The sequence below is a fragment of the Colletotrichum spaethianum genome (assembly GCF_022836535.1).
Source record: "Colletotrichum spaethianum MAFF 239500 DNA, contig04, whole genome shotgun sequence".
Taxonomy (NCBI): Eukaryota; Fungi; Ascomycota; class Sordariomycetes; order Glomerellales; family Glomerellaceae; genus Colletotrichum; species Colletotrichum spaethianum.
The window spans coordinates 123,734-145,430 of NW_026054774.1; the positions used below are offsets into that span (position 1 = coordinate 123,734).

Below are 21,697 nucleotides of genomic sequence, written 5' to 3' on the forward strand. Positions count from 1 at the left end.
AAGGATGGAGCTGACTGGCACATGTGGAATTCAGGTGGAGGAGGGCAGGGAAGCACGTACCTTGCCGTCCTACAGACCCTGATCACGATACTTCTGCACTGGAAGTTTTTTAGGTTTTCTTTTCTTAGACACGAAGCCTCGCGCACGACTTGGCTATCGACGACTTGTCTTGGCTCGGCGCTTGAGGGCGGCAGTACATAAGGTTCCCAGGTATTTGAAGCTGCTAGTGTTGTGGTCATAAAGTTCCATCAGGAGGCCCAGTGACAGGAAAGCGAGAGATGCGATGAACCCAGCAAGAAGCAGCAGGGGAAAAGGCACCTCCAAGGCACCCGAGCGTAAGAGGTGGTCTCATATCTTGACTTTGTCTAGATGTCCTACCAAATTATTCAGACATCACTGGTAAACATTGCCTCGCGCATCAAAAAGCACGAAGACAACAGATAGCACGAGTTGAACATAAACCAGGGCCCAACAAGTCAAATCGGGCCCCTGTTCCAACACGAAGTAGGCATCTTGGGCAGCTACAACCTTGCTGCGCCGCAGGGGCGACTATTTCAACTCGGGATTTTGCGCGATTCTGCTGTGTCCTAGTTACGTTTTCCAATAAATCCTCCGTTCACATGAAAATGGCAAGTATCGTTACATGCCCCCCAGAAATAGTTGCCCGTATCTTGGGTAGCTGTGCCAGCTTCACTGACGGACTTGCTCTCGCTACATCTTGCAATTATGTCCATAATGTGTGGCTGGATCACGACTCGACTATTGTAGAGAGCATCGGCTCGAGAAGCATTCCCGCATACGAACACGCTGTTATTACCGTGAGTGGTTTCGTGTTGCAAAGAGACGCACTCACTCACCGCAACTTTACAGATTCGCGCAACGAACTTGGTCAAAGAGGCTTTCTATGCTGGCCAACTACCGCCCACTTTCACGCACATCAACCGACTTGGTCCTCGTTTCAAGAGATGTTGTCTTTCGGAGCTTGGTGACTTGCTAGACTTCCATCACTTGGCCTGCTGCTTGGAGTACGCCTATCTACACATTGCAGAGGACGGCTACGCATGCTTCTCGAATCCTACCATCTCCGAAATCGCATCGTGTAGCGACGAAGCGCCTGAACTCCCGTGGCGCATCCGCGAGTTCCAGGAGAGGTTTCATCGGGTATTTTACAGAACCCTACTCGCGGGTGCTGTCTTGTGGAAAGCCCACAACGAGCCCTTTGTTCAAGATGCCGTTGAAGCTCACGCTGGTGCTTGGGAAAGCCGATTCGACTGGCCGCCTGCGTCTCAAGCCCACACAGAATACTTTTCGCGGTTCCCGGTGTACAACGTCCATGCTATGGATTGGGCCAGTCAACAGGAGGTGTTTGGACCTCTCACTAAGTACTTCATGGAAGATATTGCTTCCCTCACCAACCCCGTCTGTGAGGCCGACGTGCCTTGGGAGGTTATGGCCTCCATCTATGCCTACGAATATCAAAGACCCCATTTCTACAACGACAAGGGGAGACAGAGGCATGGCATTGCGCCTCGTACAGCATCATCAGACAGCAACAATGACATCAAAACCCGCAAAGTAACTGTCATTCTTCTTGGCGAGTTCCAGCTGGAGCAGATATCAATGCCTGTCAAGGTCGAGGAGATGCACAGTGCACCTCTGGTGGCGGCTCAACTCCAGATTTCACCGACACGGAGCTCCGAGGATGGTAGAACCTTTGCCTGCCACGGCCTTGACATATCGGCACTTTTGCAGTCGCGATACGAATCACTAGGCGGCGAGGAGAACGACAGTGACTGTGCGCCACATCCGCCACTTCAACTCTTCACCTTTATGTTACGCAAGCATTACAGGCTGCAGTTTAGAAGAGGAGTCTTTGACCGCACATGGGGGTCAGCTCCTTACTGCCAGTTTCTCTTCTTCCTAGTGTTCGCCCACGAACCGGATTCGGATCTCGAGGTCGTGCTTGCACCGGTCACTGGCGATCCGTGACAGCGCCAGTTGGGTACAGCAGGACACACTGTCGTGGGCAGCAGTTAGGGCTGGTAGCTTCACATTCTCCAATACGGCAGCTTGGTTTTGTACTAGCATTTGCGCAATGCTTCAGCCAACCCTTGGTGAGCCTGCCGCGCCACATGGGCTATGAGTGGCTGACATATGCAAAGGCGATGTGGCAGGTGGCAGAGACTGAAGCGGAGATGCCCAGTAACAACCGCTTCGAACTTGGTCACAGGCATGATCAGTATTTTTGGATTGATCAAGCGTGTGGGGGTGGAACGTGAAAAGGAGAAGGATGTAAAGATGAGACGTAGAAAAATGCCCAGAGGGGGGAACCCCCCGCGGGCGCAGAAGTGACAGAGTCAATGCTTGCGCAGATTAGGCTTCAGATATAATATTGAGATCACGCTGCCACCTTGGGTGGTCAGTCATTCTCTTCCTATCATGTATTGTTTGAGAATCATCATAAGCCTTATTGTGAAGAAGAGAGAAAAGGAAAAGGAAAGGTTTTTCATGGATATCGGACGTCAAATAGGCCCCACGCCTGGCCAATTGCTTACCTAAGACAGTCGAGCCAGCGAAGAGAAGGGGGGGGGGAATCACAACCTGCCCACCCACCTGGAAGGGAACGACTAGACGACGGAATTGCTCCACACTTTCAACGTGCAGCAGTCGGACTCTCTCCAGAATCCGAAGTGTTGTGCACGCAAAAGAGGCCGAAAGGGGACAGGGCAGGCCGAGAGGTGACAGGCTGAAATGGTGGAATGGCCCACTCTTGCGCCGCCTTCATGGGCAACTGATGCGCAAGAAGAACCCGCAGGCCTCCGTACCGCACTTGTGAACAGGGCCCAGCTGCAAGTAAAGGGCACTTCACTCACCGTAGATAAGCACTCCAGTGCGTAAGGTTTGCTCTAGCATAGATACCTGCCATGGCAGTACCGCGCCTCTCGTGCAGGTGGATTGCCGGCCGCCTGATCTCTCCGAGCTTTTAGCTGATCTTATTCGCTTCTCCCGCCGCGTCACTGATAAAGCACTGGGAGCAAGGGTTCGCCTGTCGAGGTACAACGGCCCCGCGTACCTTTCCATTCGGTTCGCGCGCAGGAGGACGAACATCCTCACCCTGCCTCAGCCCCGTTACCCAATTGCAGACAGATGTGAGGTGCAGGTGCAGCCCCAGTCCCTAGCGCTGTTAAAAAATATCCAGCCCCCCTTCCTTTCGCGACCTCGAAGCTCGACCCAGTCACACACGATTCCAACGGCCACAGCCTTGACACTTGCGGTGCCTTCATTCAACCATCTGCAACCCGCCTTTGCCTCCTGCTGCTGTTCATCGCGGCCTTGCGCATTGTCCAAGACTTTCTCGAAACCCAACTTGTTCTGCCATTCGTTACCCAAGCCGCTGTCACCATGTCTGACTACGACCACTTCGGAAGCTCCGAGGAGGAGAGTGCCGAGATCAAGAAGCTCCAGGCTGATGTGGTACGTCAAACTGCGACATCATCTACGTCGCGCCCACCATCAAGTTCAAATGGGGCAATTGCTAACCTGTCTTGCGCGCTTACAGGATGCCGATCCCGATAACTTCGAGACCTGGGAGAAGCTGGTTCGCGCCTGCGAGGGCTTGGAGGGCGGCTTGAACCGCAACTCCAGCCCCCAGGCCCTGGCCACTCTTCGCGATGCCTACGATCGCTTCCTCCTCAAATTCCCTTTGCTCTTCGGCTACTGGAAGAAGTACGCCGACCTCGAGTTCAACATCGCTGGACCCGAGTCAGCGGAGATGGTAGGCTGCGATCGCATCGCGTCGCATCGCGCGCAATGCATCCCTTGCTTCCAAGCGCCGCAGCTGACGATGCGCGTCTCTAGGTTTACGAGCGAGGTTGCGCCAGCATCACCAATTCTGTCGACTTGTGGACCGATTATTGCTCCTTCAAAATGGAGACCACTCACGTCCCACACCTCGTCAGGGAGTAAGTATTTGACGGTCGGCTTTCCTTCCCCTTAACATCACCATCACCACAGCATGCCTCACCGGCCGCTCCACACCTCGATCGAACGATGCGTGGGCCTCATCCGCCGCCTTCTTCACAAGTATCCGTCGGTGAGAAATGCCAACAGCAGCCCCATTGTTGGGAAGCCCTCTCACGCTAGTAGTTACCAGGCTCTGCTGATTTCCACTTGACGATGACTGATCCGTTGTCCGCTTCACGTCGCATCTTCACCACATCGCTCCCATTGGAACACCTTACGTTGGGCTTGGATTCGCTAGTTGATTTCATTTGATACCCCTTCCTGTATAGCCCGCCTTCCCCATACTTCTGACCACTCCCCTTCCCCAGCCGTTGCCCTTATGCTGACTGTCTACTCCAGGCTTTTCGAGCGTGGTGCCACCTGCGTCGGCCTAGACTTCCTCGCCCACCCCTTCTGGGATAAGTACATTGAGTACGAGGAACGGCAGGAGGCCCAGGACAAGATCTTCGCCATTCTGTCCCGCGTCATCCACATCCCTATGCACCAGTATGCCCGGTATTTCGAGCGTTTCCGCCAGCTGTCCCACAGCCGCCCCGTGACCGAGCTGGTCCCCGCCGAGACGTTGGACAGATTCAGGGCCGAGGTGGAGGCAGAGAGTGCTCAGTTTGCCGGCGTTCAGCGCACGGAACTCGAGGTTGAGCGTGATATTCGTACCAAGATCGACGCCATGTACTACGAGTACTTCACCCAGACCCAGGCCGAGACCAACAAGAGATGGACCTACGAATCCGAGATGAAGCGGCCTTACTTCCACGTGACAGAGCTCGAGAGCTCGCAACTCGCCAACTGGCGCAAGTACCTTGACTTCGAAGAGTCCGAGGGCAACTTCACCCGCATCGTCTTCCTCTACGAACGGTGCTTGGTGACATGTGCTTTTTACGACGAATTCTGGTTCCGGTACGCCCGGTGGATGTCTGCGCAGGAGGGCAAGGAGGAAGAAGTTAGGATCATCTACCAACGCGCTGCCACTCTGTATGTGCCTATCAGCCGTCCGGGCATCAGGCTGCAGTTTGCCTACTTCGAGGAGAGCTGCGGGCGCGTCGACATCGCTCGCGACATCCACGCGGCGATTCTTATGAAGCTACCCGACTGCATCGAGGCCATTACCTCTTGGGCTCACTTACAGCGCCGCCAGAGCGGCCTGGACGCGGCTATTGAGGTGTTCAAGGCACAAATCGACTCTCCTCAAGTGGATATCTTCACCAAGGCGGCCCTTGTCACCGAATGGGCCTTTTTCCTATGGAAGGTCAAGGGCTCGGTCGAAGAGGCCCGCAATGTGTTCCTCAAAAACGTGCAGTGGTACGCCGACAGCCGCGTCTTTTGGGACAAATGGCTCGAGTTTGAACTGCAACAGGCTACGAGCACGGAGGTGGAGGACCAGCATGGCGATCGTGTCAAGCAGATCTTTGACGAGCTCCGGAACAAGAGCCGCCTATCAGCTTCGACGAAGAAGGAGCTGTACCAGATTTACCTGTCTTACCTGCAGCAACGGGGCGACAAGGACGCGATGAAGCAGTTCTTGTCTATTGACAGGGAGATTTTTGGGTAAGCCGCAACTCCCATGTAGTCATGCTTGGATGGCGCTAACAATGCTACAGACCAAGCTCTATTTCTCTGCTGAGCAAGGCGACCGCCGCCGGTAAGGAGAACGGCGTGGCCGGCTCCGAAATGGACGAAGCGACCAGGCACCGAGCGGAGGCCAAATACCTTAGGTACTATGAACTCCAGGGCGAGCCAGACCTCGAGGGCCAGGCGACGGCGCCTTTCAACTAGGCTGTGCCACCTCACCGGGCGCGTTTCTTCTATGCTTCCGGAGCTCCAGGCTCTTGAGTAGTTGCTCCTTGAGATTTTGTACTATACGACTCGTTTTGACGACAGATCATGCGCGGGTGGCTGGCCTCGGGGAAATTGTACTGTATGCAGTGTTTATGAGGTGGTCTAGACAGACCAGTGTCGTCCGTCAGGACAGACCATGATAGGAGGGGAATCGTCTTCGGGCACCACGGGTCAACCCGACCCCAGCCCACGAGATTTGCGAATCGATCATCGACGCAGATAATAATAGCTCAACCAACATTCAAAGAAACAGCGACATGTTTGCACAGTTTGGTGAAAAATGCAGTAGCGTACTTGACTGCGAAAACATTTTACACCGGCGACCAATGGGGTCCGATGCACCGGTTAAGGTACGGGCAGTGCCGCCGAAGAAGACCGGGAGCCGCCGAGGCCCCCGGGTAGGGCGCCGCGGTGAGGCGCAAGGGTGAGAGGCGCCGGCCTGGCAAGGGTTCGAAATAAATTCTAAACTCTGGATTTAAGGAAGAGCATCACATAGATCGAAGGCAAGGTAACGGGGATCACATGGTATTTAGATTTCTTCCGCAGTCATGACTTTCTAAACACAACGAGGTATAAACGCATGACTGCGTATAAGCATACTGCGCACAATACATCGTAGACACTGGGTACTGGTTCTTGACGACGTTGACGTGGCTGGGCGATGGAGGCTCAAAATTGCCTGATGGGTCGATTACCAAGCAACGACAGGGGTCAGGGGCTCTTGAATTCCCAGCAGGAGGTTTTTGCCCGTTTCAGATGCTACTAGAGTAGGCCTAGAGTTCACATTGTTGACGGGTAAGTTTTCCGAGGACACCCTCGGTTGGGGCGCCGTTGAACGGGTCGACGTTGGCATTTAGGCTCGGAAGAGCGGGAGGAGATTCAAGACGCGTCTGACAAACTAAGATTGTTTTTGCATACCGGGCTTCCAACCATTCCCATGTGCTCGTGTGTTCGCCACGGTGTGTTCATGATGCTATTGACAATATGGCGTGAGCTGGAGAGGAAGCATCCGAACCCGTGGGAGGTGGAGGCAGGGCAGGGTGGATAGCGACAACGGCGTGCTTCTGAGCGTCATTGAGGGCCCCCCTAATGCAAGATAGACCCCGAACGGCCGAGTGCGTGGCGCGCCCACGTGTAAAAGGCTTGGAGGGGCTGCAGTCGACGAGAGTGCCTGGGATGAGACCTGGAGAGCGACAGAAGCAAATCCCGAAAGGAAAAAACCCTGTGCTGTAAGACATAGCGCCGAAGCCGGAGCCGAGTCATACCTGGGCCGAGTATGTACCTACTTTTGTGGCGTTGTGAACAGGTCTATCAGAATGTGCTAGTTTGCACGGAAACGGCACGATAAAAATGGATTTGCCTGGTATTCCAATTCACAGCACCAAGCAGCCAGTCAGATCCGTGGGGGCGTTTGGTCCTCCCGAGCGACGGCGGGCCGGGGTGGGCTCGAGTCGACGATGGAGCAACTGGATACCCGGGAGATTTATTACAAATACTGCAAGATGGAGAGGGCAACGCGCAGCTGCTGTCAGCGGGGGTCGTAAGGAAACCGGCTGGCTAGCCGAGGGAATCTTGGGACGTGGCCCGGATATATCATTGGGAAGCAAACGTCGATGGGAGTCGAGAATGCAGAGAACGGGCCATTCGATACCGACGATTGCCGTGTGCTAGACCCGAGCCCTTCGTTGCTTACGAAACCAAACCCTCGGAGATGCTCGAACGGGGACGAAGGGGGAAAAAATGTTGGATACAGCGAGAGAAAGCCACATGGCACGCTACAGCCCCATTATCCCGAACCATATCAATGTCGTGCGACGTGCCTCGCCTTAGGCCTTATCTCTTGCAGATACGGCGGTACCGGGGGCCGGCACGTTTCGAACGTCGATATCGGTCCCTAGCGCGCTGGTGGCCACGCACCAGGCACCGCGCACAATCTTCCGTCACAAAGCCAGCGGCGTGGTGAGCGCGAGTCTGAGAGACGGGTGCGGGCTCCATAATTGGAGGCCAGCAAACGTAAATGGGAACACTGGAAACCCACATCGCGAACACACACGTCCACGACCCTTGCAAGCAGACCCCCAGGAAGGAAGAGGAAAAAGTGGCACCTGGCAAACTCCTGCTTCTGGCCACTCAGAGGCCACCAATTTCTCATTTCACGGGTGCGAAGCCTCGACAGGTCCCCTCCCTCGGTCCCAGAGCCAGAGGAAACTGACTCTAGTGTTGGGCCGGGCAGGGTACATTGGTATTTCTCAAACGCCCCCGGGGCAACGAACACTTGTGATTTAATCTCTAGACCGTCCTCCCCTCTCCTTCCCCTACTTCTTTCGAAGCTTCTCTTCTTCCTTCATCATCGTAATTGTCTTGTCAATTTGCCTTGATAATCCCACATCACACCAGCTTCTAGCAAGGTTAGTACTACCCCCTTCCAACATCCGCCGCGGCTTACACGCCACATACGATCTCGTCGAGCTCCTGCCACGTTATCTTTTACCGAAATGTCCCGATACACTCGTATCATTGCAACACCATCACAGGCACCCCTTGAACTAACACCCGTCTCCCAAACAGATGGCCGCTTCCACGAGACAGTTCGCCCGTGCGGCGCTGAGAACCTCCACCAGAACCTCCTTCGCCGTCGCCCCCCGTCAGGCCTTCCGCCAGCAGGGCCGCCGCTTCTACTCTTCCGAGCCCGCCAAGTCTGGCAGCTCGACCTGGCTTTGGCTCTCCGGCCTGGCCATCGCCGGCGCCGGCGGCGCCTACTTCTACACCAAGGAGGGCGGCGTCTCTGCCGGCTCGACCCCCAAGGTCGTTAACCCCACCAAGGCCGACTACGAGAAGGTGTACAAGGTCATCGCCGACCGCCTCGAGGAGAACGACCAGTACGATGACGGCAGCTACGGCCCCGTCCTCGTCCGTCTCGCGTGGCACGCCAGCGGTACCTACGACAAGGAGACCAACACTGGTGGCAGCAACGGTGCTACCATGCGTTTCGCCCCCGAGTCTGACCACGGTGCCAACGCTGGCTTGAAGGCCGCCCGCGACTTCCTTGAGCCCGTCAAGCGTGAGTGCAATCCCAAGGTCCTACGCAATTGAGTTGCAGAGGACATTCCTGCCCTCCCATCGGACACCAATTGCTGACTCTCTCGCAGAGCAATTCCCCTGGATCACCTACTCCGACCTCTGGATCCTCGGCGGTGTTGCCGCCATCCAGGAGATGCAGGGCCCCATCATCCCCTTCCGCCCCGGCCGCAAGGACGGTGAGGCCGCCGCCTGCACCCCCGACGGCCGTCTCCCCGACGCCTCCAAGCGCGAGAAGCACCTCCGTGACATCTTCTACCGCATGGGCTTCAACGACCAGGAGATCGTCGCCCTGGCCGGCGCCCATGCCCTCGGCCGCTGCCACACCGACCGCTCCGGCTTCGACGGCCCCTGGACCTTCTCTCCCACCGTCATGACCAACGACTACTACAAGCTGCTTCTCAACGAGAAGTGGCAGTGGAAGAAGTGGAACGGCCCCGCTCAGGTAAGCTTCGCAACCGCTTGGCAGGCGTGACAAACGTATCGATTGCTGACGGCATTGTGCAGTACGAGGACAAGACCACCAAGTCCCTGATGATGCTCCCCGCCGACTACGCCCTGATCCAGGACAGAACCTTCAAGAAGTACGTCGAGCAGTACGCCAAGGACAACGAGACCTTCTTCAAGGACTTCTCCAACGTCATCGTCAAGCTGTTTGAGCTCGGTGTTCCCTTCGCCCAGGGCGCCGAGGAGCGCTGGACCTTCAAGCCCACTTGGCAGGACTGAACAGTCACTCTGAGCAGTGGCTGCGACGAAGGAGAGTTTTTCGATACAGAAACGAAAATAGAACAAGGGAAGAAGAAGTAAAACCTGGAGAGATTCTAGACATAGACGAGAGATATCCACGCCATCGGCGTACCGAAAGAGAGTGGGGGAGCTGCGAGGGCGGCGACTAGATTAGATGCCCTCGAGCTTTGGTCTTGAGCGTGCCGAACCACCGACCTGTAGTCCGCTCCTGGACTTGTTTCCATATTTGTTATTTTGCGTCTCATAGTTGCTGTACAACATCAACGCGAACATTGAAACACATACCTCGGTGCCGACGGTCCTTGTGATGATTTTCCGCAGAAAGACACCCTTGGGTAAACGTGAAGTCGGAATAGAGATCAGACGAGAGGGGGTGAAGGATTCGACGTCGGATCGTCCGCACTAACACCCCCGGCATGAACGGCTTCTTCCCCCTCACCATCTCCCGCGCGCTCGGGAAGCCTTGCACGTCGGGGGGCTTGTTCGTCGCGTCATGACAGTCTGCAACGAAGGGAGGGGGGATGAAAGGTGTGGCTCAATCCCGGCGGTTCGGTACATCGACCAACCACTGCCATCTGTCCCGTCTTAGCGTCTCTGCACCCCGGGGTGTACATGGGGTGGTGGTTGTTGGTTCCCCCGCAATATCCGTTCCCTTCCTGGGGTTTACTTTGCATTTCCTTTTTGCGAATCTCTCTGTCTTGTTGGTTTTGGGGGATGTTGAGTGCAGTCCGGGGGTGACCTCGGTGACGGGCAGATGACGTGTAATTACTATGGACCCCGGCTCCGGTATCGACATACTTGCGAGGTGAGTTCCGGCAGGAATGGCTTCGCTCGTGAGAGGATAGACAGGCTTCGAGTTGCGATGAAGATGCCAACGGAAGGATAGAGGAGCCATACATGTAGCAAGGGTTGGCTCTTGGCCTAATACTAGCAATAGGGATGCAATGCAACCGTTGCTCTCTTTGGGCGGATTCGTAGCTGCAGCGGGGGTTGTGTTGCGCCTGGGTTTCACAGGTAGCTTTCGTTGTCGCTTTGGCCATAGTGCCAATGAGCTCTGTGTGTTCCCGGCGTTGTGGAAGCGACCGATCCAACGGTTCTGCAGGCATAAAGGCCGGGCCTCAGGTAATGAGAGAAACGCTGAGCTAGCGATGTACGCTGAGTGCGACTCAGGCTGGTCTCTCTAGCATCGCCATCATGTGCGATGGAGGTCAGCTGCATACCTCAGTTCACCATTCAAAAGACGGCTTGAGCATCCTTACGGATGAGGGGTATATGTACGAAAAGAATGCGTGCTCGCTTTTCTCGCTGATGGGGAGATTGACAACACACAATACTTGACCGCACCAGCAGGTCTAGTCCAGGTTTTGGCTCCTCACTCTTCAAAGGATATAATTGTTCTCATAACAGAGTAGGGCAGGTCTGAAATCTGAGAGGGAAACACGGCATCGGCGGTAGTGTTCCCGGCTCATGTATGTTGGGAGACTGTAGCTGGCTCTCGATTTTATGGGTACGATATTGCTACAGCCCATCCTGTCTTCCGCTCAGAAGCGATTACTTACGTCGCAATGTGCCTTGAAGAAATTGGGCCTTTTCCAAACACTGTGTAGGAAAATTCATCAAGGTTTTTGACGGCGACAGTATATGATGGTTGAAGAATTTGTAACAGGAGTGATTGAACTTGAAGGTGAATGAGAGACAGCGAAAGATACCCGTTGGCGCCCATACATATCCACAACTATGTATTTAAACAGCTGCTCAGCTGAAATATTCTCCTTAAATATCAAAATAATCAAAAGTCACATCATCGAAGATAACATAGTTCAAAGGAGCGGTGAGTAGGTGAGCAGCCTGGAAGAGGACGGATCGTGAAGGAATGCGCCCATGATAATTGTAACGAATACACTACTACAAGCTGTTTGGTTTAGGCACTGGACATAATTGAGGAAAGATACTGAGAACGAACTGGGCCGTTTTTGGACCATTGAGACTGGTTGGCGGCACGAGTCTCCGTTGCCGGCCGCTCCAATCACAAATCACCTCCGATATTCCCGGCGCATTCAAGGAATGGTCGGTATTTTAGCCGCGCCGAAGACCGGCCCCATCACCCGGTGCCCCACAGGAGCTTTTCAATTGAAGACGCTGCAACCTCCAAATGACATTCTCAAAAAACACTATTTTTTCGACCATCCGTCCCATCGCCACCGTCAACACCACCACCCGCGGTCAATTCTTCGAAACTAAACTGGAGAGGAACAGGAATACAAACCCTACCACACACAATGGCGTCCTGCCGCATCCCTGCCCTCCGGCACATCGTCACCTCCTCGGCGCGCGCCTTCCGCGCCTCGAACCAGCGCCGCTGGGCCCAAGTCCACGACGTACGCTTCCTCGCCACGACCCAACAGCCCCGAACCGTCGTCGAGAAGTACCGCGCCAAGCTCGAACAGAAGGCGCGCCAGGAGGGCGTTTCCAACATCGACGAGCTCAAGGCCGCCTACGCGGACAAGATCCAGGAGCAGAAGAAGAAGGACGCCATCTCGGTTCCCGGGCTGGACAGCCTCCTCAACGACGAGCCCGCGCCCACAGCGATACCAACAACAGCAACCAGCGCATCTGAGGGCGCCCCGGTCGCGAACGCCTCCCAGCAGAAACAACCCCCGATCCCCGGCTCCTCGGGCAACGGCATCAAGTCCCTCGACGAGATCCTCGACCTCCCCAAGGTGCGCGAGCTGCCCGACAAGGAGCTCACGGCGATCTGGCGCCTGCGCCACGCCTCCGACCCGACATCTCTCTGCGCCGTAATCCCGGCCCCGGCATATCGCACGATGGAGGCCCTCGCGAAGCAGAACCCGCAGTTCATCCTGCCGGTGCCGCACGAGGAGCAGGGCGCCGAGATCCACTTCCTGCAGTGGGTGTTCGACAAGGCCTCGCGGACGGCGACGGTCATGTTCACGCAGCTGGCCGAGTTCAAGGCGCGCGGCGAGTTCGCGCAGCCGCACACGACCATCACCCACCACACGGACCTGGCGGACGACAGGGGCGTGGTGCTGATGCAGGGCAAGTGTCTGGAGGACCGGGGCGTCAAGACGGCGCACGCGCAGTGGCTGGTCATGTGCCTGCAGAGGTTCTACGGCGAGGCGGAGGGTAAGGAGAGGGCGGCGGAGAGGCAGAAGTTGCTGGAGTGGTTCCGTACCGGCGATGAGAGGTTCAGCGTTGAGAAGCTGATGGAGGAGGCTGAGCGCATCGGTTGAGTTACAGCCTGGAGGAAGCATAATAGCGGCAGGATTGAGCACTCGGTGCTCGTTGGTAGGATAAAGTGCAGTCGCAGTGCGCCCGCGCGTGCCATGTTGATGGGGTCTGGAGTTGTGTCGCCCCAGACTACCTTGTCTATGCGAGAGGCATAGAAGATGGGGCTCTTAGAGTGAGACTTTTGTACAAATGATCCGATGGGACATGTAGAACATATATACCACATTTCTATTATTCTGTACAAGAGATCTCTTCGGGACTGTATTTCGCATGTCAAGTGGTCCTGAACAATGGGAGGCTTGGCGACTGAAAAAGAGTGCAGCTGGACCGTAGTCTTCTGGGCAGTGGTTTCCCTTCTCAATCCAAAGGGGTGTCTCAATGGTAAACCCTAAGTTGTCTCTAGTATTCGAGTGCCTGATCTTGACTTGCAAGGTGGCCCACGTCCTGGTGTTCTACGCATCACCATTCCGAGGCCACCTTACCTGGTATGTTGTGCCAACTGGCTGTGACAAATAATTCACACCAATCCTCACTACAGTAAAATGCTTTTCTTTTTGCCCTTATTAGCACAATGGTTGTTACAGCCTCTGCTAAGCTTACCATAGCTACAGCATTTTGTGGTCAGAGTGGCAGTCTCTTCTGCACTGGGAATCCTAACATGTGCTTCCCAAAGCTACAAATGCTTACTGCAGAGGCGACGGTAGCAAACAAAGGAGCATGTGCTGGTGAAAAGATGGGAGAAAGTTGTACCATGTCTATTGTTTGCGAATAAACAAAGGATATCTAGCAAATCCTATCATCACAAGATAAAGCAGTTGAGGTATGAAGTCTTCATCAGGAGCTTTCTTGACCTTGTATAGTATTGCAGACGGGGAGGATTACCAGGATAGACACTTTTCTGAGGGCCATAATTTCTAATAAGAAGGAAGATACAGAGGTAGAACCAATACAGGTTTGAACATTACAGGCCAATATGCTTTCCTATACCTTGGGACAATTAGCGCAATGTGACACAGCTGGAGTATGTAACCACAGGAGCATAAGGTTTATTTGATTGTCTTAACGTGCAGGGCATTATGGTCAGACCTAGCTCAATGGGTCTTGAATCCCAATGGAGCCGATATGATTAAGCTCGCTGAGGCACTCGTTCAACATCTGGCATAACAAGGGGTAGACACGTCTATACTCCTTCTCAACAGGCGCGGGGGCGAGGTCAAGATCACCAGGTTTGTAATCCGGACTTTGGGGTTTATAGCATAGACGTGGTTCAGATGGTCTTAACCCATCCTCGGGACGGCATTAAGATCACAGAATAAGAGGCAAACCGGCAGGGGCTTAATGTCCTCCAGCTCTTGCTCCACATACCCCTGAACAAATTCAAGGTGACAGAAAACGTTGTTGAGGCGGCTGTAGGGAATCCGAGGTTTGGCAGGGAGCTATGACGACTTCTTCTTAGTGGGAAAGCTAAGATTGAAGTCACAGATAGGCTTGTTGAAGCCATTGCTCCCAAATTTGATGGAGACGTTATGGGGCTCTTGCTTGACCGACAGGGCGAGACAGTCGAGGTCACGGAAGAAGTCGTTGAGGCAGCTTCGGGAAATTGGATGTTTGATGAAGAGACCGGCTATGGGGATTTTGCTTGATCAATAACTCTTGTTTAATCAACAAGATGAAGAGCAAGCTGAAGTCTAAGCAGCTACAGAAGACGAGTAGTAATAACCCACATGCTAGGCTTGATCCCCTACTAGGGAGCATCTTTATACTGTTCCATATTGACTTAACACTCATACTTATCTTGCTAAGGTTGTGCTTGTCTGTCGAAAACCACGACCACTGTCTCGCAAGAAACTATTCCACTTCATTGCATAGAAAGTAAGACTAGTGGTATAGATAACTCGTTGCAAGTGTGTTAAATGTATTACTTAACTCTAATTGCATATATACTGACAGCTGTGCAACCCTTAAAGTGTTCAAAACTCGGTGCGCTGTCTGGAAATTCCTTCCAGCTCAGCATCGTTAGCTCCTTCGCTTAGCCAGATGTCTCCTCGATCAGGTCTACCGGGTGCTACATCTGCTTTAGACTTGATGATTTCTGAGATATTCGATATAGAGTCACGGTATTACTAATACCCTTTTGGATGATCCTACTTCAGTTCTATCTGGGCGAGAGCTTGGCCAAATGGACAATTCTGCTATAAATCTACTATATGCCACCCCTCTAAATGACGAGAGCGTACATACTTTTGCGTGATGACCTCGATTGAACTGACTGAAATTGCCAGTACAGCTAGGAAAGCATGCTCTCGCATTCAGGGACAACCTAATGCGAGATCAAGGAGAAGAATGAGTCGCTTGCTGCTTTTGGAAGCTTTTCATGCTGACAATGACGCTAGAGTCAGTGTCATAAGAAGTTGTAATATGAGCAGTAGAGACACAGCCGAGACCCAAATAGCCACAGTTCTGCGATAAATCACCCTTTCATCTGGGAACATTCAGATAGAAAGGCATCGAAGTGAAGAAGAAGGTCCCTCGAGTTTGGTTACCTTAGGCCCAGCTTGTCTTAATGTGGTCAATTTACCTAGATACATGGTGTACCTCACAGTGCCGTATTGGAAAAGAACCAGAGACGGACACATCGACTTAAGGACAATGTGTGACACTGCTCCCAAGGGTTTCCTGTGCAGGAATATCATGTCTCATGGTGATGAAATATGATAGAGGGAGGACGACCAGAAACCGGATATCTGCCGCCGCTCTTCACTTGATAACCACGTCAAGTCCTTGAAACACATAGCAAACTAGGGTGAAGACTTGCCATGATATATGCCCACTTACGTCGGTTCCTCACCTGTGGATGACCGGCTGACCTACTTGCTATTCTGCCATCGTCAAGCACTGGACCAGCGTAGAAGCTTTTGCCTTCCATCCTGGTGATTTACTTGTGGAATGACTGCGCGTACATCCATTACTGACCGGCTTGCTTGGGTCGCTATGGACTTAAATAGTCACTGTTGTGTCAGCGGAAAAACTATATCATCGTGCTCAGCAGATATGATAGACTAGTCTGGAAAAAGCTTGACGTCGAGTCCACCATCACGCCCTTCTGCAGAAGGAAACAGGCCATCAGTCCACATACCTTCCCAGTAGGGAACAGCAGCCCCAGGATAACCCGTATATATATGATGTTGATTCCACGAAAGTTCAGTCGAAAAAAATACACGAGCCTCAACCATCCGGCCCAACCCAACGCTCAACCGCTGGCTTAGTTCCACAACTGTGCGTCTGTCCTAGCCAAACCACCCCAAAACACAACACCTAAGACTCAACCGAAGGACGACCGAATATGTTCGTTATACTACTGAGCTTGGAGTTGATTCATAAGAAACACACGGCCAATGACGACGCGGCGTCAAATGTGTACTTGCCGCCCCCGTCAACCCCGGATTCAAGGCCGGCGGGCAACTCAACTCAGCTTGATCCCGTACTAATGAGTCTCGGCAACTCGGCCGCCCTCCCAGGTACAAGTCAAATCATAATCCTGAACGCCATCAGAAGAAGCAAGATCATGGTATGCCGGGCGCCAGCGCCGGAAATCAACGAAAGCCACCGCCAAACGGTCAGTCTCAGCCGCGATCCAACGTGCCTTCGCCGTCACTTTTACTTTCACCATTCACCGTTCCACCTACCGACCGAGAAACCTCAACCTCACAGAAAACAAGGATCCGTCCAACAGACCACATCCTTCGCCAACGGCACACACAATCGTCCCTGTGAGAATCTCTCACACCCTCATCCGCCCCGAAACCGCCGCCCACAAGCCGAATCCTCGGCCGTCGCCCACGCCGTCGCCTCCCGTCCAAGCTTCTTCCTTCTTACATAGTACAATCCAAAACGCACCAAACGAAAAGGAAGATGGCAAGGGGCAAGGGAAAGAAAAAAGGATCTGAAAAAAAAAAGGCCAAGCAAAGACCACAAGTTCACGTCTCAAAACTCTCGACTCGGTGCCTCATCCCAGATACCCATCTCTAAACGCCTCGAACAACAAAACCCGTTCTTGGCGCTTGGTCGGACTCGTCACCCCAAACACGTCGCTCAAACCAACAAAACATCTTCCTCTCCCACCTCTCGTGCCTGTTTCTCATGCGTCGGTTACCGTCCCGCCGCCCTCCAGCTACCTGACCCGGCTCACACCCGGAGCTGCACGCCTTTGTAGCCTCTCTCTCATGACTCGTCCCTTTCCCTCCCCCCCCCTTTCAAACCCTTCGTCGGGCGTAATCCGGATCTTTACGTCTTGTCTCGGCGGAGGAGGAAACGAACACACACGACACATCAAACACACAAAAGCAGAGAAACGGCTATGCTCACATGGCCCAAAAAGAAAAAAAAAAAGGTGAAAACCTCCGACACTTGGTCCGATTCTGAATCACACGCTTCCGTGAATGTGTGTGATGCCCAACGACCGAATACGGACGAACCCGCAATGCCGACAGATTTTTCGTTCTTGTTTTGACAAACTTGCCTCAGACCACGGCGAACGAGACACGCAACGGTCCGAACTCCTACACAACACGCGCCTTCAACTATGGAGCTGACTGGTCCATGAACCAGGTACTCTGTCATCACAAACACCATTGCCGTCACCACAAAATTAAGACGAAACCAAAAAGTCTCCAAGACGCCTGTCCAAGACAGGGAATTATGCTATCTCGTATGTACAGGCTCCCCTGAATCTCCAGTCAGGCGTGTGCACAACTACACGAGCTTTTTGTCTGTCTGTCTTATCGCAATGTGGTTCACCTGCTGAACGCCCTTTTCGCGATGAAAACCGGGGCACACATGTTGTCAGCAGTCCTGACCATGCTTGGGTCATGAAGCATCTGTGTGTAATACCCGGTACCCCATGCCATGCAAATGCAGTTTCATGAAAAGCTCATCCTTGGAAAGGGAAGGAAAAAAAAAACCGAAAATGCGGCGGGGTGTGAGAAAGATGGATAGCCTTTGGTCCATACACAGACATGCAAAGAAAACAACAAGCCTCATCCATCATTCGATGCGCGGGGTCCTCCGCAATGCGTTCCATCAAACCCGCCTGAGAAATCCAGTCCCTTTTTCGTAGATGCCTGGTGGTGCGAGAAAAAAAAAGAAGAAAGGCGGAAATATGCCAATAGGCGCGATTCTCGTCCGTTATCCAACAGTCGGTCGCAACGACGTCGCCGACAAGTTGTGCCTAGGGATATCTCCGGAACCGGAGGCGCCTCTCTCAATCATTAGTGAAGTTTTGGGATTCCCTCCCTCATACCCAACGCCGGTGTGGTGAAATGTGTCTTTGTCGATGCCCCCAATGTGTTCTCTCACATGACTATGCAGTCCTTGTCGTCGCCATTCTTCTTAATCTTCCCGCTGCGAGGCGGCGCGACTTCCATAGGTGTGCCGCCACTAACAGCCGCCTGGATGATGGCCAGCCGCTGTTTCGCACGCTCGTCGCCTGCATCGGCGGCCTTGACGTACCAAACATTGGCCTCGAGGATATCGCGCCGGCAGCCAATACCCATTTCCGTGAAGTAGCCTACAGCGTACTGCGCCTTGACGTATCCTGGAGGTCAAATGTTAGCATCTTCCTACATGTCGTGTACGAGTCTCAACATACCCATCTCGGCTGAACGGCGCGCCCATTCGTAAGCCTCCTCCTCATCCTTCTCCAGAATTGGCTCGGCACCAACCATGTACCATGCACAGAGACCCATCATGGCTCCTGCATGGCCACGCTCAGCAGCACCGGTGTAAAAGTGCACACTCAGAGCAGGATCCCGTGGACAGCTGAGCTTGCCGTGCTCGTATGCCTCTCCCATGCGGAAGTTGGCCTCCGGGTGCCCCAGCTCTGCCGCGGCGGTAAACAGCTCCGCTGCGTAGACCTCATCCTTGAAGATGTCATCGCCATATCCTGTCTCATACAAGCATCCCAACTGGTAGGGGGCTGCGCTGTAGACGGAATCGGCCGCCTCGGCGGCAAGTTTCATCCACTTGATACCTTCGCGGTATCGCTTCTCGCCCAAATCGCCCGACAAACAAGCCTTGCCAAGTCGGGACATGGCGCCAGGGTGACGCTTGGAGGCAGACATGCGCAAGAATTGGACGGCCTTCGCAGGGTCCTTACGACATCCCCATCCGAACTCGTAACATAGCGCAGTACGGTATGCGGATTCAGCGTGGCCATGCTTCGCAGCGAGGACGAAGAGAGGGAACGCCTGGTTGTAGTCCTCCTTTCCCTTACTGAACAGGCCGGAAGCAAACCCATCGGCGAGATAGTATTGTGCAAAAGGGTAACCGCCGCTGGCAAGCTTCTGAAGAATACCCTTCGCCTCACGGAGGAGGTCATAAGGGGTTGACGCCGAGGCGTTCTTGGGGCTGGAATTGCCTTTGCGCGGTGTTGGCTCGCTAGGATCGAGGCCTTGTTCTTGGGCAGTGGAGATCAGGAAAACGGCAAAGGAGTACTGGATAGAAAAGTCGTTGGTCTTCTTGACGTTCTGGCGATACATCTCAAGGGTCTTCTGAGCACTGAGAAGCGACGCATTATTGCCAACAGCATTCCGTAGCTGATTGTTGTCGAAACTGATGGGAGCGGGGGCTGGTTGCGGGTATGGCACGTTCAACAGCTCTGCATATGACGCTGGCCTGGTTTCCGGAGACCTGCGTGTACCGGATGGCGTGCGCATCTGGGATCCCCCAGCCATCAGACCTGGGGAGCGCCCTCTAGGTGTATAGTCCGAGATTGCAGAGTAAGCCGATGACGGCCGCGGCATTGAGCTTCTCCTGGTGAACCCAGTGGGCGTCAAGTGACGGTTGACGGGGGTTCCATCGGCGTTCAAGCTGGGGTTTGAGGATGATCGACGGCCATCAAGCTCTTGAGGAACACTTGAGACGCGCTGAGGATACTCTTGGTGGTGGTAGTATTGGAACATGGGAACAGAGTGGTTCCCCGACATGTTGCCGTCCACGACCGAGCTCTCGGGGGAGTCATCTTCTTTGTACTCGGTCGATTCATTGAGGCCACCGGAAATGGAGCTTGCACTCGTCGTCGCAGACGATTCTGCCGACACTTGTTGTTGGGTGGTGCTCGAGGTGGTAGTGCCCGACTCTCGACTGTGGCGGTTGCCATCTTGTACTCGTGATGGGCTGTGGGCGCTGAAGCTATCGGACCCTCTTGTCTCCTGCTTCGGTTGGGAGGCTTGCTCGTGGTCACTTTTGTTGGACGGGAGCGAATTCGCAGGACTGAGATAATCGGGCTCGGCAGTATAGGAGGTCGAAGTCTTGAGAGGAGGGAGCATTTGTCGTCCAGCGGCCTGGTCATGGGGCGAGGTGTGCTGGGAGGCCGGGGCGTTTCGTTCTCGGGAACGATCGACTGTAGCAAACTCTGCTTGATAGGGTTGCGCCAACTCAATATTGGCATTCGATGGCTGGGCCCAGTTGTCGGCCTGAAAGTTCACCCTGACTGGGGAGGCGGGAGCGCCCCGAATTCTTGCCGACACCGATTTGCGGCCCACATCATCGCCCAAAGTCAGTTGATCGGGGGATATGTGCTTCCGAAGATGGTTCGGGTTTGCAGTCAGAGACATGACGGGCGGCGTCGGAGCCGTCGCGGCTGCCATTGAAGCCGTAGAGAGATAGGGACTTGGTCGGTTGGATGCCTCCTTTTTGCAGGTACTTTTGGTCGGAGGCGTATCTGACGGGGAGGCGATTTATTTTTTGTTATTACTGAGGATCGCAGAAACGGTCTCTTATTGAGGCGCAAATCTTGCCGTCAGCATAGGTAGGGTTGAATATCTCGCGCCAGATATTTCTCTATGAGGCACGCCCGGTGACAGCGAGTGAGGCAGGGAGGGGGGAGGGGGGGGAGAGGATGATCGTTTGGCGGATGGAGTCGTGTCTAAGGTGCCATACGCAGCGGGCGAAAGACTGTGCCAGAAACCGGATGATGGGTTGCGTGGATGGAAGAACTAGAAACTAGAAGGAAGAAGTGGAAAGAAAAGATTAGTGGGAGCAGTTCCAGGACAAATGTCAAACCACCGGCGTGTATGAGTTATTGATCAAGCTGAATACTTGTAGACATGGAGTTGAGGTTTTGAAAACGGGCCCTTGGCAGCACAATGCGTGGTGCGTGGCATGCTTGACTTGTTATGTAAGTCAAAAGACGGGGGAACCTGGGAGACGAGAAGAGGGACACCAGAGCAGGAGCAAGGAACAAGCTGAGTAGAGCCAGAGAGCCCGAAGGCGGCAGCCGCAGCAGCAACAGCCGCAGCAGCAGTAGCAGCACAAGCAGCCAGGGCAGCACGCCAGAGGAGATCCCAAGCACCAGCCCACCTTGCTCACCCACCCAACCCACTTTCTCGCCCACCCACACTGCCCGGACTGATACACACAAGGCAATCTAGCTCTTTGACACAGCGCCGCAGCAGGTTAGGGCCCTGCTCGGGTCGGGCTCGCCTGGATTGGATGGCATGCTTGGATAGTGCCTTGCTAGGGGGTGCGCCTGCTGCTGTAGCGCCTAGGAACGAGAAGAACCAGAGGGACACACTTGCACCCAAGGGGGCTAGTCTGGGCTTGTCTTCGAAGGAGGGAGGGGCTGACTGACAAACCATCTAGCCCGACCACTGACAGGGCAGGAGGGTTGAAGGGAACACGAAGGGGGACAGGACTAGACAGGTATTGCGTGAAGGTGCAGAACAAGGCTCCGAAAAGAGAGAGGGAAGGGTGGTAAGTACGTACA

General features: G+C 54.2%; 4 protein-coding genes across 4 annotated transcripts; 3 read left to right on the forward strand and 1 right to left on the reverse strand.

Moving 5' to 3' along the window:
* Nucleotides 1-626: 626 nt before the first annotated feature.
* ColSpa_02060 (uncharacterized protein) lies at nucleotides 627-1,989 on the forward strand (the record flags this gene model as incomplete). Its single annotated transcript, XM_049268272.1, has 2 exons — nucleotides 627-818; nucleotides 871-1,989. 2 exons carry the CDS (start codon nucleotides 627-629, stop codon nucleotides 1,987-1,989), a joined length of 1,311 nt encoding a protein of 436 aa, XP_049124229.1.
* Nucleotides 1,990-3,402: 1,413 nt separating this feature from the next.
* Nucleotides 3,403-5,796, forward strand: ColSpa_02061 (pre-mRNA-processing factor 39; the record flags this gene model as incomplete). The annotated part of the gene is made up of 5 exons (XM_049268273.1): nucleotides 3,403-3,474; nucleotides 3,560-3,775; nucleotides 3,859-3,962; nucleotides 4,363-5,568; nucleotides 5,622-5,796. 5 exons carry the CDS (start codon nucleotides 3,403-3,405, stop codon nucleotides 5,794-5,796), a joined length of 1,773 nt encoding a protein of 590 aa, XP_049124230.1.
* A 6,167-nt stretch (nucleotides 5,797-11,963) lies between these two features.
* Nucleotides 11,964-12,935, forward strand: ColSpa_02062 (protein ATP11, mitochondrial; the record flags this gene model as incomplete). The annotated part of the gene is made up of 1 exon (XM_049268274.1): nucleotides 11,964-12,935. The coding sequence occupies one exon, from the start codon at nucleotides 11,964-11,966 to the stop codon at nucleotides 12,933-12,935; it is 972 nt and encodes a 323-aa protein (XP_049124231.1).
* Nucleotides 12,936-18,284: 5,349 nt separating this feature from the next.
* Nucleotides 18,285-20,546, reverse strand: ColSpa_02063 (protein SKT5; the record flags this gene model as incomplete). Its single annotated transcript, XM_049268275.1, has 2 exons — nucleotides 18,285-18,526; nucleotides 18,581-20,546. 2 exons carry the CDS (start codon nucleotides 20,544-20,546, stop codon nucleotides 18,285-18,287), a joined length of 2,208 nt encoding a protein of 735 aa, XP_049124232.1.
* Between the last annotated feature and the right edge of the window lie 1,151 nt (nucleotides 20,547-21,697).